At 42.9% G+C, this 15,216-nt stretch overlaps 2 protein-coding genes across 15 annotated transcripts in view; both read right to left on the bottom strand.

Annotated features, from left to right (window-relative positions):
* The window catches only part of LOC101725999 (uncharacterized), a 35,415-nt gene extending 23,110 nt beyond the window's left edge, over positions 1-12,305 (bottom strand). Inside the window, exons 1-2 of one of the 7 annotated variants that reach the window (XM_087201783.1) lie at positions 3,610-4,133; positions 3,404-3,510 (exon numbers count right to left, since the gene is read on the bottom strand). The gene's annotated coding sequence lies outside the window, so the exon portion shown is untranslated. Of the gene's footprint in view, positions 1-3,403; positions 4,135-6,754 lie in introns of those variants that run through there. The other 6 variants (XM_087201784.1, XM_087201786.1, XM_087201785.1 and 3 more) reach the window with 6 other exon arrangements.
* A 182-nt stretch (positions 12,306-12,487) lies between these two features.
* The window catches only part of LOC101706350 (uncharacterized), a 30,877-nt gene continuing 28,148 nt past the window's right edge, over positions 12,488-15,216 (bottom strand). For all 8 annotated transcript variants that reach the window (XM_087201779.1, XM_021245203.2, XM_087201780.1 and 5 more), the window contains one exon: positions 12,488-15,155. In XM_087201779.1, the coding sequence (XP_087057905.1) occupies positions 12,705-15,155 (2,451 nt within the window). In that variant the 3' untranslated portion in view covers positions 12,488-12,704. The remainder of the gene's footprint in view (positions 15,156-15,216) is intronic.

Genomic DNA, 15,216 nt, shown 5'->3' with positions numbered 1-15,216 from the left:
TGTCATAGGGGTACACTTGAATTTCCAATGTTCTATAGCACAGTGGGACAATTGTGATTGACAAGAATTAGTTGACTATTTCAAAATAGCCAATAAAGAGGATTTTGAATATTCCCAACACAAAGAAATGATATGTGACCTCCCATGCACTGCTGTCCACTATACTCTGGGCCATGAAAACACCATCCCCACACGTTGCATGAAACTGAGGCCCCTAGCACTGACCCAAATAAGGATCCCTGGGTATATTCCACCTCCAGGAGACAATAACTCCCTTGTCCTTAGTCTCTTGCCAGATACCAAAGTGAAAGAGGAACATATGCCTCCTCTGGGCACCTCAACTATCTGGAAAGCCCCCTGGTATTAACTAAATGAACAACCATGGGAATTTCTAGATTATGTGATGAAGCATAGTGAATAGTAGCTGCTTTCCAGCCATGATGTCCCTAGTAAAAGATAGGAGGACCCAAGAAACAATACATGTGGCCAAACATCAGGCAAACATCTTAGCATTACAAGCCCAGGTCAACAAATGCCCTCATCTTGGCATTTATTAAGTTACTGAACCATTACTTAAAAACTATCTCATTCAAATTAAAAAAAAAAAAAACAAAAAAACGTCTGGGAATCTCTCACCTGACCAATACACAAAATATACTTAGGCCACAAAACAAAGAGTTGCCAGATCAACCTTGAGTCCTTCCAGAGTTATACACACTACTAAAATAACCTAAGCTTCCTCCCCCCAAAAAATCAAAATAAAAACACAAACAAAAAATTCTCTCAAGTACAGCTAAACATCATTCTATTAACTGTTGGTGTTACTACTACTGGCTCAGGTCCTGTACTCGTTTAGTTTACAATTTAGAAAGCCACATTTACTATAATGGGTACCTGCTAAAGGATACCCCAATCTCACACACCAGGTGACTCCATCCTGGCTCAAAATATCACCACTGAATATGGCATTGCCTCAGACAACAGAGCCCCAAGTCAGAAGCCGGCTGTTGGAAATGACTTCTTGCATCACACTTAGACCTCCACACAGCAATGCCATGGATTGTCTCAGACACAAAACAGACACAGAATTATTTTGCTTTTCCTTCTGAACTCACTTTCTGCTTAGGCCACAGGCCTAGTATACTACTTACTCTGTACAAATGCACACCTCCACATACCCACACCTAAAGGAAAATCTGGTATAGGTCACTAAAATTAATGGAGATTACTGTTTTCCCTAGGAAGCACTTCCCTCATATAAATAAATCCCTTTGCACCCTAGGAAGAGGACCATCCACTCACAAATAAACCTTCTTCTACTACCTTCCTCCTCCTACCTTCTCCACCAGCCTACAACCTCTGCTTCCTCTTGGTTATACACAAAAGCAATAGTTTTTACGTATGCTTTACTGAAATACCACTTCATAGCCCCCAAAATAAAACTACAAGTTTGTTTTTGCTTGTTTTCTGTTTTAAGGCAGGGTCCTGCTATCTATTTTAGGCTGGCCTTGAATTCACTATGTAGCCCCAGCTGGCCTTGAATTCATGGCAATCCTCCCGTCTCAGCCTCCTGAGTGCTGAGATCACAGGCATGCATTACCATAACCAGTTCTAAAACTGCAAATTTTGACACAGGTTCTGATTCTCCTGTAGCTAGCATAATGAAGGAGCAATGTGGCAAGAACTGCAGTAGCTTCTGATTTTTGTTTTTTGGTTTTTGGGGGAGGGGTTTTGGTACTGAGGATTGAACTGAGGACCTTGCGTTTGTCAGGCAGGTGCGGTGCCACTGAGCTAAACCTCCAGCCATGAACTGCAGTAGCTTCTAAGAGCTAAAGTCAGTCTCTAGGAGACAGTGATCAACAAAGTCTTCGGCTGCAAGGAAATGAATTTTGCCCATGATCCGAGTGCATGGAGAAACAGATTTCTCCCTTTGCAAACTTTCCCAGTTAAGCTACATGAAACCAGCCCAACCAGTGTCTTGACTGCAATAAAGGAAAATCCTGAGCAGATACCCTACTACCCAAATCACATCTAGATTCCTAATTCAAAGAAACTATGAGACAAAATGTGTATAGTTTTAAGCCATTAAATTTGTTGGGCATCAATAGATAAATACAAATGTATTATCTGGACACTAAATCCCTGCCTTGGGGATGGCCAGGCATTCTTTAGCGTCCAGCTTCTTTCACCCAGAATTATGCTTATGAAGCGAATTTCCTATTTGTGAACATTAAAACACATTCATGCTTTATCCTATTTTATCTCAACTTGTATCTCTTGAACAGGAAATGTAGCAGATTCTCACACAGAGAGACAGGACACTGAGGCTTTTCTTTCCAGGAAGCAACTTTATTCATGCCAGCATGGGGCTCAGTGGGCTAATACCCAAAAGGATGAGCCCCGATCATGGTGTAGCTTTGTCTTTTATATAATTTTTGTCCCTCTGTCTCCTTTTTTTGTCCCCTCCACCTTTTTTGGTCTTAGGTTATCATTTTTTTAGCTTCATATATTCCCCCATACAAAGATAAAGAGAAACTAACACTGTCTTCTATCTCCCAAGTTTTTATCAATTTATAACGACATATTTACTTTCTTGGTTAAATACTAGCTTTCTCCACAAGCTCCCTAAGAATATCATTAGGTGGAGCTCAGGCACTCATCAATTTTCAGAAAACACAAGAAATGGAGAAAACATTTAAACATACTGAAGAATACAATCAGAATGTGTGAATGCCTCATAGAGTAAGTGAATCTTCCAAACGACAATATAACCAAAAAACAGGAGCCGCTGCTCTAGATTCAGAGGCTTAAAGACCTAAACAATCTACAGTATATAAACCTCGAACAGTATGAGAACCTAACTACCCCAAAACACATGCTGGAAAATGTGGAGAGTTTTACTTTCTTACACAGACCCTATATTCGAAAAATTATTTTTTATTTTCTTATTTTAAGAGACGTGTTACCAAGTGTTTAAAGCTCAATAAGCATGAGGGCGATCTTCAAAACTTACATCCTTTTAAAAAGCTCTCTCTCTCTCTCTCTCTCTCTCTCTCTCTCTCTCTCTCTCTCACACACACACACACACACACACACACACACACAAAAGGTGGGGTTTTTGGGGAGAGAAAATGACAAATTAAAGTATTATAATGCAACAAAGTCCCTCCCATCTTTTCTTCCCACAGATTCCTGTGTGGAAGCTCTGTGGGAAGGCATAGGCCTAGGCACTTCAGATGAAGAGACAGGAAAGTACTGTTTTCCTTTAGCAGAATGACTTACAGTCCACACACATTATAGTTACAGACGGAAAAATGCACACTCTTAGACACCTATGAGCTTTCTGCCTGAATGCACTGTCTGAAATAAATACGGGTCGCGAAAAGACAAAGCCGCCGCACACCTGCTCACCCTCACAGCTCCGGCGTCGCCCGAAGCCCGCAATGCCGGCTCCGCGAGGACGGGGACGCAGGCGCAGTCGCCGCGACTGCAACCCAGGAAATTCTTTGCCTTTTGGGAAAAAAAAAAAATAACACAAGGACTGCTCTGGAGGCTTCTGAAGAGGCAGTCGCCGGCTGCAAACCCCCGGAAAGCGCCCTCAAGACGAACCCCGAGATGGCCCGGCGAGACCTCGGCTGTGACAGCTCAGCAACCCGGGACCAAAGGCGCCGCAGGACGCGGGTAGAGCGACCCAGCTTCCTCCACGAGGCTGCGCGGCGGCTCCGGACACACTCGAACGCCCACAGCCTCTTTCAGGGCCTCACCAGAGCGCACCGCTACCACTGAGGAAGGAATCTGACAACCAGCCGCCAGACCGGAAGAGATACCGCCGGTGTGACGTCACTTCCGCTTGCAATCTCCAGCAGGGGACCGTGACACTGCCGCTGGAGACACTTTGAATCCTTTCAAGCAGGGAAATTATAATTTCTTCCCGCGAGAGTGCATTTAGGCCTCGGACTGCGTCCACCCCAGGCACCTTGAGGCAGAAACGGGCCCAGAGAAGCCCAGGGTGAACTCGGAGACAGGTGTGTGGACCGGCCCCATTTCTGGGGACCAGGCTAGAGCTGGGACCATGCCCACTCGCGGTGTGGACCAGGAGGGCGGGGCCGGGGTGGGACCCGCGCCCTTCCCCCACCCTCGCCCCCGCCCCGTCTCCAGCCCAGCCCTCTGCCCGGCAAGATGCTCAGAAAAGCTGCTCTGCCTGGCTCCGCAGCGTTCCGGAGCCCTTGCAATGAGGTTTCCTTATAATAAGGCTGTCAGGGCATGACATGTTCTCTTCTACTAAATCAATCAGTCAATCCATTGTTTCAGTCTCTGTGTCCCCTTATTTCTTTTTATCAGAACACTCAGCTAAACTCTTAATAGGTGATTCTTTGTGTTTCCACTGTACTGATGTTGCGGCAGAGCAGCGCAGCTCAGTGTTATAGCCAAGTGTTACAGTTCAGTGTTGCAGCCAAGTGCCACAGCTCTGGGGCACAGCTGAGCTTTACAGCTCTGTGTGGCAGCTCTAGGTCACAGCTCTCATAATTTGAATACACAAGAATACAGTGCTAGAAGTGGTGGAGAAAAATAACCTTTATTACACCAGCGGGCTCTGAGCTATCTATCAGAAATGAAAACCTCCTTATATAGGGATCTACTGGGTAGGCAAGCATGCGCAATGAAACTGGGGTGTGGAGTTACAGAACATTCCTGAGAGAGGGTGGAGCTTAACAATCTTTTTTGGGAGGGGAGCAAAGCTTAACAGAACATTCCTGAAAGGTCACACAGTTCAGTCACAGACCATTTTGATAACATCGGGCAGGAGCCCATCAGCACAAACTTACATTTCCAAAATGAAACATTCTGTGAAAAGAAAAAAAAAATAGAGGCAAGGAAAGGGCCTATCTTATTGTACAGCACTTCTCTATCACTGATACTTTCTGTAAATTTGTTTTTTCTTCTTAAAAATGTATTTCTCTAGCTCAGCGGTAAAGCCCTTGCCTTCTATGCACTAAAGCCTTGGGTTCAAAAAAGAATCGGTTTTATTTCTTGGATTTTACCATAAATTCAGAGCCTCTTATTCTACTCTCCACTCCCACCCTGGTCATGGGAAGTGAATCCAAGGACTTCACACTGGGCTGTATCCCTGGCCTTTTTTTTTTTTTTTTTTTTTTTGATTTTCTAAGTTGCTCCTGCTTGGCTGAATTCAAGGTCCTCCTGCCTCAGCCTACCAGAGTGCTAGGATTTCAGGCCTGCACCACCAGCCTGACTCCATTATCCCATTGTCAAACAGCACAGGCACTAGACATTCTGCCCTTATACTGGAATGATTCTGATGTTTCTCTGGTAACCCATTTTTTTCATAGTTTTTAGGGGCTTGTCTTTATGCAGTTATTAAAGTTATTTTAAACACCAATTTATGAATATCAAGAATTATTCATGTGCATTATCAAATGTGTATAAATGTCTTCATATTTTTGGTGTTCGTGTTTCATCTTTAGCTGTAGAGAATATTTGTTAGCTAGCCAAAGGAGTTTGTATTCTTTGGTAATTTCTGGGTTTCCTGCCTGGCATTAAAGTTTCCATCCCAAGTAGCTGAGTCCACAGATCCAATGTTTTAACATTTATATCTTTCAGCTTCACAGAATATATTTTGGCAAATGGTTTGTGATAGTGGATCTTTTCTTTTTTCCTTCAGAAAGATGGCAAATTACTGCAGCACCACTTATTGATAAGCAGTCTTATTGATTTGAAATTTCATGTTTCATAAACAGTAAATTCCATATCAGTTTCTAGATTCTCTGCCCCAGTATTAATATCATAATTTTCTCATTCTCAATTTATATGAAGGCTTTTGGAGGGCTGTTTTTTGGTGGTGCTAGGGACTGAACCCAGGATTTTTGCAGTGAGCTACATCCTCTTTTTTTTTTTTAATTTCAAAGTACATGGGCAGAGGTCAGTGCCTCAGAGCAGGCTAAGACAAGACATTCAGAGCTGCCCACCATTTATTGGGTGCACAGAATATTTTTTTGGTCTCAGTGATGAATTATTGTATGTGAATGGTGTATATTCCCCTTCAAATGTCCAAGAAAAAATGTATTTATATTTTCTTTTTCTGGAGAGAAAATAATAAAAATGTTAAAATAGCACCAGTAGGCGCAGACCTAGGAGGCTCCGATGATGAGGATGGCTGTGTTCTGTTTAGTAGAATGACTTGCAGTCCACACACGATTATATTCACATACAAAGACGCATGCACCCTACACATCTACAAGTATCTTCTTTCTCCCTAAATGTAATGTGTCAAAAATAAATACATACTCTCTACAATTAATGTAATCATGGTGTACTATAAACTTTACTAATAAAATATTTTTAAATGAAAATAAATAAATACACGTCGCGAAAAGACCAAGCCGGCCCCGACACGCACACCCCCCTCACCGAGGTCGCCCTAAGCCTGCAGCTCCGGCTCCGCAAGGACTGGTACACAGGTGCAATCCCGCTACTCAACCCCACAAATTCTCTGGCTTCTGGAAATTTTAGAAATCCACAGAGACTGCTCTGGAGGGTTCTGGAGAGGCAGTTGCCAGCTGCGAACCCCTGAAATGGCCAGGCAAGACCTTGGCGGCGATGGCTTTGAAGCCCCGGTCCCGGCGGCGCTGAAAGACGCGGGCGGAACGACCCGGCCTCCCCTGCGAGGCTGCATGGCGGCCCCGGACACACTTGGAAGCCCACCCACCCTTCCGCCTCCGGCCGGGCCCCTACCGACCTCACCTGAGCCGCATCGAGGGCCACTACCACTGAGGAGGAAGGAATTTGACAACCAGTCGCCAGGCCGGAAAAGATGGCGCTGCATGACGTCACTTCCGCTTCCAGCCGTGACCCCCGGCGGTGTGCAAATGGGGTTCTCCAGAGCTTGGGCTGCAGTTTAGACCCTTTCAGGATGGTAACTACCACCACCACCCCCTGCCTCAGTACTGAAGAGTGAACCCAATACCTTCACACTGAGGCTGAAGCAGGAGAATTGGTGTGAGTTCCAGGCCAGCCTGGGATATACAGCTAAACCCTGTCTCAAGAAATAATGAAACAATCAGATGGAGAAAATGATATAGTATATACATCATTTACCACCCTAATGCTTGCTCCACAGGCCTCAAAAAACAAAATGTCTGTAAGGACAGGGGTGAAAGCTGTATGTGGCTCAATAATACAGACTTGCACTCATCAAGGCTGACACAGCTAACTATGGTATGTGCCTAACCTGCTAAAAGCAGAAACCAAGACTGAGCATCCGAATAGCACCAGTCAATCTACTGGACGAGGGTGCTCTAGGGACAAGTTTATTACACAGGACCCATCCCATCACTAAAGTGACTAAGATTCCTCCTCACTGGAATACTCATACTCTGGATGTAGATTTGCTCTCCCCTAATTATGCTTCTTCTGGCACCAAATACGGTGTATTTAAGATGTTTTACCCACAGTCATGGCATTCACGTGGCACTGTTTTTCCTCAAGAAACCCTTTTTACTGCAAAGGAAGTACGACAGCAGGCACGTGCCCCTGAGATCACTCACTCACAAGTACAGGACCTCAATGAATGGGGAGTAGCTTACACTAAAATGAAACTACCACGTGACCATTTTGGCTATTTCATATACCACTAAACCAAGAGGCCAGAAAAAAAAGAGAGGGTGGTTCTACTGGCTGGAGCAACTGATCCCAAGTACCAAAGGAAACTTGGGATACTGCTATATAACTGAGGCAAGGAGGATAATGTCTAAAATATCCAAGGACTTCCATGGCTCATAGAAAAGGGTCACAGAAAATTACAACTGAAACTGGCAAGACTACCAATGGCATAGAGCACTTGGGTCAATCCACTGGGCACACCACAGTTGCTTATATGCATATTTATATAAACTAAATATACACTTCTTTGAAGCCATATCTACTTTGAATACAAGTTGATGGCAGACTTACGATTTGGTAAATTTAGGTAATATTAAGAATGTCATGATGTTTGAAGAGAAATGAATATGGCCTGACGGGAAACTGTACACTATCTCACTTAGAAAAGTAAGACCATCTCTTGAATCATGTAGGGTTGAAATATAGTTAACTAATGAAGGGAACTGAAATCCTCTTATAATGGATAGGTGCTTATGAATGATGGGTGGCCAAAATGTGAACTGCCAGTTATCAATTTATTAATCTTGACTCTAGGGCCAGGGACTTAGCTCAGTGGCACAGTGCCTGCCTGGCAAGTCCAAGGTCCTGAGTTCGATTCCTGGTACCAAAAAAAATCGACTCTAAATTTACCTTCAATCCCTGCTCTGGAATAAAGGTAAGCATTTTTTTTAAGTAGGTTCATTTATTATCACCACTGACAGATGAAGAAACTGGGACCATAGTTTTGTGTGTGAATGTTGCTGGAGTCTTGTTGTTTTTTGAGACGCCTCGCTATGTAGTCCAGGCTGAGCTTGAACTCACTGCATATCCCAGGCTGGCCTCCAACTCACGGCAATCCTCCTCAGCCTCCCAAATGCTGGGATGACACACATGCACCACCACACCAACCTCAGCAGTGGTTAACTTATGCGTACAGTCACCTAGCAGTTATGTGGTAGACACAATTTGAACTTGGCTTCAGAGTTATTAAGTTGGTTTGCTTGGGGGGAAATGTCTTGTTTCTTGCTTTCTTGTGACAGGGTTTCATTATGTAGTCCAGGTGGTGTTTGTTTGGACAGGGTCTTGCTATGTAGTTCAGGCTGGCCTTGAACTCCCAAAGACACTCTTACCTCAGCCTCCCAGGTGCTGAAATTAATTACGGGTGTGTACCACCACACTCAGCTCTAGAATGTTTTTGAACACTACATCACTTAGGAACATGGGGACACCTTACATCTGTCTTGTCCCTTAAGTACTGAAATTTTTATTAGCGTGTATCCACTATACAGAATGGTATCATTCTGTCATACTCATACATGTGCGCATTTTCATCATTTCCACCCTTCCCATTACACCGTTTTCCCCTTCCTCCCACCTTCCCCTCTTCCCCATGCCCCTCTTCTGAATGTCGCTTTTACTTAAGCATTTAACTGTGCCTATTTTAAGTTGATGGGAATAGGGGAGCACTGAGGGGTACGATGCAAAGGACCTGCTCTTGCTGCATCCAGCTTTGCAGGGTGGACTGCAGAGGTGTCTGTGGTGCCCCGCCCACTGGAGATCCAGAAGCCTTGGTCTACCTTCCCAGGCCCGCATAACATGGATAACAAAGCTCAAAAGCCTGCCATGGGAGAGACACCATCAGCAAATGACCAACCAGCTTCCTGGCTTGTTTTCCGTGTCCCTCCTGGCTAGATACTATTCTAGATTATGTGGTGCATTGTTGAGCCCCTCTGTGTACCTGCCCACATTAAGCCCTCATTCAAATGTTGTGTCATTACTCTCCCGAAGGACACTGCCATTTAAACCTTCATTTTTGTTGACACAGGGTCTATGTAGTCCAGGTTAGCCTCGAACTTGCAGCAATCCTGCCTCACACTCCTGGGTGCTGGCACAGGCTTGCACCAACATGCCTGGCTAAGGCTTTATAATGGCAGGGGTGGCTCAACTCCCTTTCCACACTGGCACACCACATAGTTTCTCTACACTGTGGAGCTTTGCTTCATGTTTGTCTAGTGATTGTACAACTCAGGCCCAGTCACCGGAAAACTTCACTTCTCCAGCCAGTGGACTAGAACTGTCTGGCAGATGCTAAGGACCACAAGATTTCTACTTCCTGAGATTCATACCCTAGTGTTTATCAGGTTCCAACTGAGTTGAGTCCTATAGGGAAAGTATATGATTGGTCTGACTTCAACAGGTGCACGTCTTTGGTGGGGTGGGGGTGGAGGTGTTGAGTCTTGCTGTGTAGCTCAGGCTGGCCTCGAATTCTCAGCTACCCTCCCACCTCAGTCTCCTGAGTGCTGGGATTAAGGCATGCACCATGCCCAGCAACAGATGCATATATTTTAAAGAGGTGGTAGGTCTTCTTGACATCCTTCCAGCTGGCTTCATGAAGGGGCTGTGGAGCAGGAAACTCAGCCAATGCCTTAACTACAAGCATGTTAGACCATAAGCAGAAGAAAATAAATGTAGTGAGTTTTTAAAAATTAAAAATGGAGAATCCAATCACTAATTACTTCATTACGTGAAAATAAGTTCATGTCTGGGTCTGACTCAAATGTGTGAAATGTTTCATTTGATGCTGGGTCCCAGGACCTTACACAGGCAAAGACAGCCCTCATCTCTCTTTGTCACCTTAATGCAGGTTGTGCCAAAGATAAAAAGCTATCCTGCTATCTATGAAGTGTGATCAAAAAGTACAGTGAACACTTAGAAGTTTAAAAATTGTAGTAACAGACACTGCCACAAATTCACTTCAGAATACTCTCCTGATACCCTGTTTCAAAGACACTGATCCTAGGCTGGGGATTTAGCTCAGTGGTTCCAGCACCTGCATTGAAAGCGCAAGGTCATGAGTTCAATCCCTGGTCCCAAAAAACAAACAAACAAACATATGATCCCATCATCCTTGCCACTTTGTGTAGCAGTTCTGGAAGTCCTCTTTTGTTGTCTTCAGTTGCACTATCGTGGCTGCCTCTGTATCCTAAATTAATTCAAACAGGGAATTTTCAAGGCCATTTTGACTTTTGAGGAGTCAGAAGTCACCTAGTGCCAGTTCTGGTGAATAAAGTGGATGAGGTTTTACAAGCCTGTCTTTCCACTGTGGGGCACTAAGTAGTACATCTGCCACATTTTTGATCATACCTCATAAAGACACAAAACAGGACTTCCAGAACTACCCCAGAAAGTGGTGTGTTTGAAGTAAGGGGAAGTCTCTAAGGGTGTTAATAGCAATGGGTTTTTTTCTACCACAATACAGACTTTAACATTTACCATATTTTTCTATCACACCTAAGCCTCCTGACACGCGTCTTAGAAATATTCAGGGTGGGCACCAAAAGCAAAAATAAACAACTAGGGCTTATCAAACTGAAAAGATTTTACTGGAAAATGCAAAGGAAAAATCTAAAAAGTGGAAATGGCAATGTAAACAAGAAGAAAACAAACTTTAGACCACAGATGTGATGAACAGGTCAATAACTAAAATAAGCAGCTCATGTGACTCCACAGCAAAAAAAAAAGTCAAATACCCAAATTTTAAAATGACAAAGAACAAGTATTTCCCCAAAGACATGCAAATGGTTTACAAGAGTAGGAAAAAAATGTTCAAAATGAGCTGTTCTCAGAGATATGCAGGTCAAACCCACAATGATGCCACCTCACAAGTTAGGATGGCTATTAGAAAAAAATCAGAAGATACTGACAGCAAAGTTGGCAGAGAAAACAGATCCCTTGTACATTACTGGCAGAAAAATAAAACAATAGTCATTTCACAAAAGTATGCATATTTCTCGTAAAATTAAGTAGACTGACCATACAATACATCAAACCAATCTCTTGGCATATATCCCCCCAAAATAAAATCACTTACTCAGAGACAGCTGGGAGTGGTGGTGCATGCCTGTAAGCCCAGCACTCAGGGAAGCTGAGGCAGGAGGATTGCTGAGTTTCAGGCCAGTCTTGGCTACATAGTGAGTTCAAGGCCAGCCTGAACTACACACTGAGACCTTGTCTCAAAAACAAAAATAGACAAATGGATAAAATGCAGTTTTACAATAACTAGCCACTAAAATGGGAGGAAATCTTGTCATCTGCCATACTACACTTCAACCCTGGGATACTATGCTAAGTGAAATAAACCAGGTACAATAGGACAAACACTGCACAATCGCACAAGTGGAATCCAAAGAATTCAAAGCACAGAGTGAAGAGTAGTTACAAAAGGCTTAAGTTTGGGAAGAAAGGGGAGAGACTGGACAAAGGTACAAAAAAGATAACTAAGTGTGTGAGAATTAATGTGTAATCTTGTGATTTTAGTTCACACTAATATAGTATATACTTGAAACTTAAGACAGTAGTAAGTGTATCCATGACACAACAAATAAAAGCTTAATTATGTGAGGTGATGGATACACTGAGTTTGTCTTTATCATTTCTTAATGTTTAATTATGCAGACATCAGACCCTAAATTTAAAACAATTTTCAATCACATTAAATAGATATATTTTAAGGAACACTACAGTGAAAATTAGAAACTTGTAACTGAAGTTGTAAAAGTACACAAATACTAAAATACTTGAAATATTCAAAATTTATCTAAAGAACCATCCAGAAAGCCATGACTGTTATATAAGACTTTAGGATAGTAAAGCAAATTCCTTACCATGTACACGTAGTTTCTGTTCCATTTAGAACACCATTTAGTCAAAGTTAAATAACATAAAAAGTGATTTTCCAACAGTATTTCTACCTTTCATCTAGTTTTTCTTCACTGTGAAATCAAACTACTCGCCAGAACTACAACACTTCCACATATCTTAAATCAACCCATTTGCTCTATTGGAACTCCTCACATATTTATTAAGACTCCAGGAAATACAAAAAGGTTTGCATGTTTCTTATTCTACATAGCTTCAAAGTAAGTTCAATGACATATCCATGTTCCTTAAATTCAAGGAGCATCCTCAATGTTCTTTCAAGCCACAAATGAAGGTTTACATTGCATATATTCATAAGATTTCTTAAGACTGAATTGAATTGCTAAGGATTAAGGACTTCCCAAAACATTTTCTGAATTCCTTACAAAGCATTTCTCTCCAGAGTTTTCATGTTCATTAATGTCAGAAGGGTTTATGTTAGCATCGAGACTATTTAAGGTTTCCTCACATTCCTTGTACTCATATGGTGTTACTCGAAATGGTGCAGGTGTCTCTCCAAAAGACGCAGGTCCAGGTGTCTCTCCAAAAGGTACAGGTGACTCTCCAAACACTGTGGGTGTCTCTCTGAGTGGTGTGGGTGTCTCTCCATATGGTGCCTCTCCGGTGTGTTTTCGTAAATGTTTATTAAGGCCTGAGTGCTCAGTAAAGGCTTTTCCACAGTACTTACATACATAGGGCTTCTCTCCAGTGTGAATTCGCATGTGAACACGAAGGTAAGAGGACCATAAAAATGATTTCCCACATATCATACACTGAAAGGGCTTCTCCCCAGTATGTGTTCGCATGTGAACGGGAAGGTAAGAAGAACAGGTAAATGTCTTTCCACACACTGTGCACTGAAAAGGTTTCTCTCCAGTGTGAATCTTCAGATGTACATTAAGATATGAGGAAGACGCAAAGGCTTTCCCACAGTGGTCACATTCAAAGGGTTTCTCACCCTTGTGACTTCGTACATGTGCAATAAGGCCTGAGGAAGTAGTGAAGGCTTTCCCACATTCCTGACATGCATAGGACTTCTCACCAGTGTGATTTCGTAAATGTATAGTAAGGCCTGAGCGTGCAGTAAAGTCTTTCCCACAATAAGTACATTTATAAGGTTTTACTCCAGTGTGAATTCGAAAGTGGGTCTCAAGGGATGAAGAATTTCTGAAAGACTTTGTGCATAGCTTACATTTGAAGGGCCTCTCACTACTGTGAGTTTTTATGTGTACTGTAAGTTGAGCAAAGCTAGTGAAACCTTTCCCACACTCCTTACATTCATATGGCCTCTCCCCAGTATGTGTCCTTACATGCTTAGTGAGACATGAGCGCTCAGGGAAGGTTTTCCCACATTCTGTACATTCATAGGGTTTCTCACCAGTGTGAGTTCGCATGTGAATGCGAAGGTAGGAGGATCGGGAAAATGCTTTCTCACACAGGTTACACTGAAAGGGCTTCTCTCCAGTGTGAGATCGCAAATGTGCAACAAGAGATGAGGAATAAGCCAAGGCTTTACCACATTTGTAACATTCAAAGGGCTTCTCCCCTGTATGAATTCTTATATGTTCAACAAGCGCTGAGGATGTACTAAATGCTTTCCCACACTCCTTACAGTCATAGGGTTTCTCACCATTGTGAATGAGTACATGCTTAGTAAGGCCTGATCGAGCAGTGAAGTCCTTCCCACAGAAGTTACATTTATAGGGTTTTATTCCAGTGTGAATTCGAAAGTGAGTCTTAAGGCATGAGGAATTTCTAAAGGTTCTTGCACATACCTTACACTGAAAGGGCTTCTCACCAGTATGAGTTTTTGTGTGCTCAGTAAGTTGAGCAAAGCTGGTGAAGGCTTTTTCACATAATGTACATGCATAGGGCTTCTCCCCAGTATGTTTTCGTAAGTGAATAGTGAGCCATGAGCGTCCACTGAAGGCTTTCCCACATACTTTACATTCATAGGGTTTCTCTCCAGTGTGAGTTCGTATGTGACCAAGAAGGTAGGAGGAACGTGTAAATGCTTTCCCACATACATTACACTCAAAGGGCTTCTCTCCAGTGTGGGTTCTCAGATGTGTAGTAAGATAAGAGGAAGAAGCAAAGGCATTCCCACAATGATCACACTGAAAGGGTTTCTCTCCTGTGTGACATCTCATATGTTCAGTAAGGCGTGATGGTTGAATGAAGGCTTTCCCACATTCCTTGCACTCATAAGACTTCTCTCGAGTGTGCTGTCGTAGATGTACAATTAAGCTGGAGCGCTGTGTGAAGGCTTTCCCACATTCCTGACATTTATATGGTTTTTCAACAGGGTGGTTCTGCATATGAATATTAAGGTAAGCCGGGTGTGTGAAGAATTTCCCACATTTCTTACATTCATAGAAATTTTTCTCAGTGGACATTTGAGCATACCCATCACTGTTTGTGGAGAGACTAAAAGCTTTCCCACACTGCTCCAATTCAGAGAGGTTTTCTCCACTGTGAGTTTTCATATGGCCCTGAAGCTGTGACTGATTAACAAAAGCTTTCCCAGACTCACTGCCCTCAAAGGATTTGTCGTGAGTAGAAGTTCTGTGGAAAGTATCTAGAGCCAGGGTAGAAGGCTCTGCACACTGGTTCAAAAGAGAAAACTTCTCTTCAGGAGAGGTTTTTTCCAGCAGCGGAAGAAAGTCCTTTTCATATTGATTACACTCTGAAGAGTCCTCTGTATTCGGAGTACTCACGTGTACCTGAAGGTCTGTATATTCACTGAAGACTTTTCCAGATTGCTTAGGGTCACAGAGCTCCCCTTCATTGTCATTTCCTGCCTGCAAATAAAGAAATGAATAAGGACTAAAGATTTTTCAGATTTACATGAGAATGTGTACT

This window comes from Heterocephalus glaber, unplaced genomic scaffold (genome assembly GCF_053883595.1).
Source record: "Heterocephalus glaber isolate CG9 unplaced genomic scaffold, H.glaber_assembly_v1.0 deba00001761, whole genome shotgun sequence".
Taxonomy (NCBI): domain Eukaryota; kingdom Metazoa; phylum Chordata; class Mammalia; order Rodentia; family Bathyergidae; genus Heterocephalus; species Heterocephalus glaber.
Note: the sequence above shows the minus strand (reverse complement) of the source record. Positions and strands in the feature narration are given on the sequence as shown.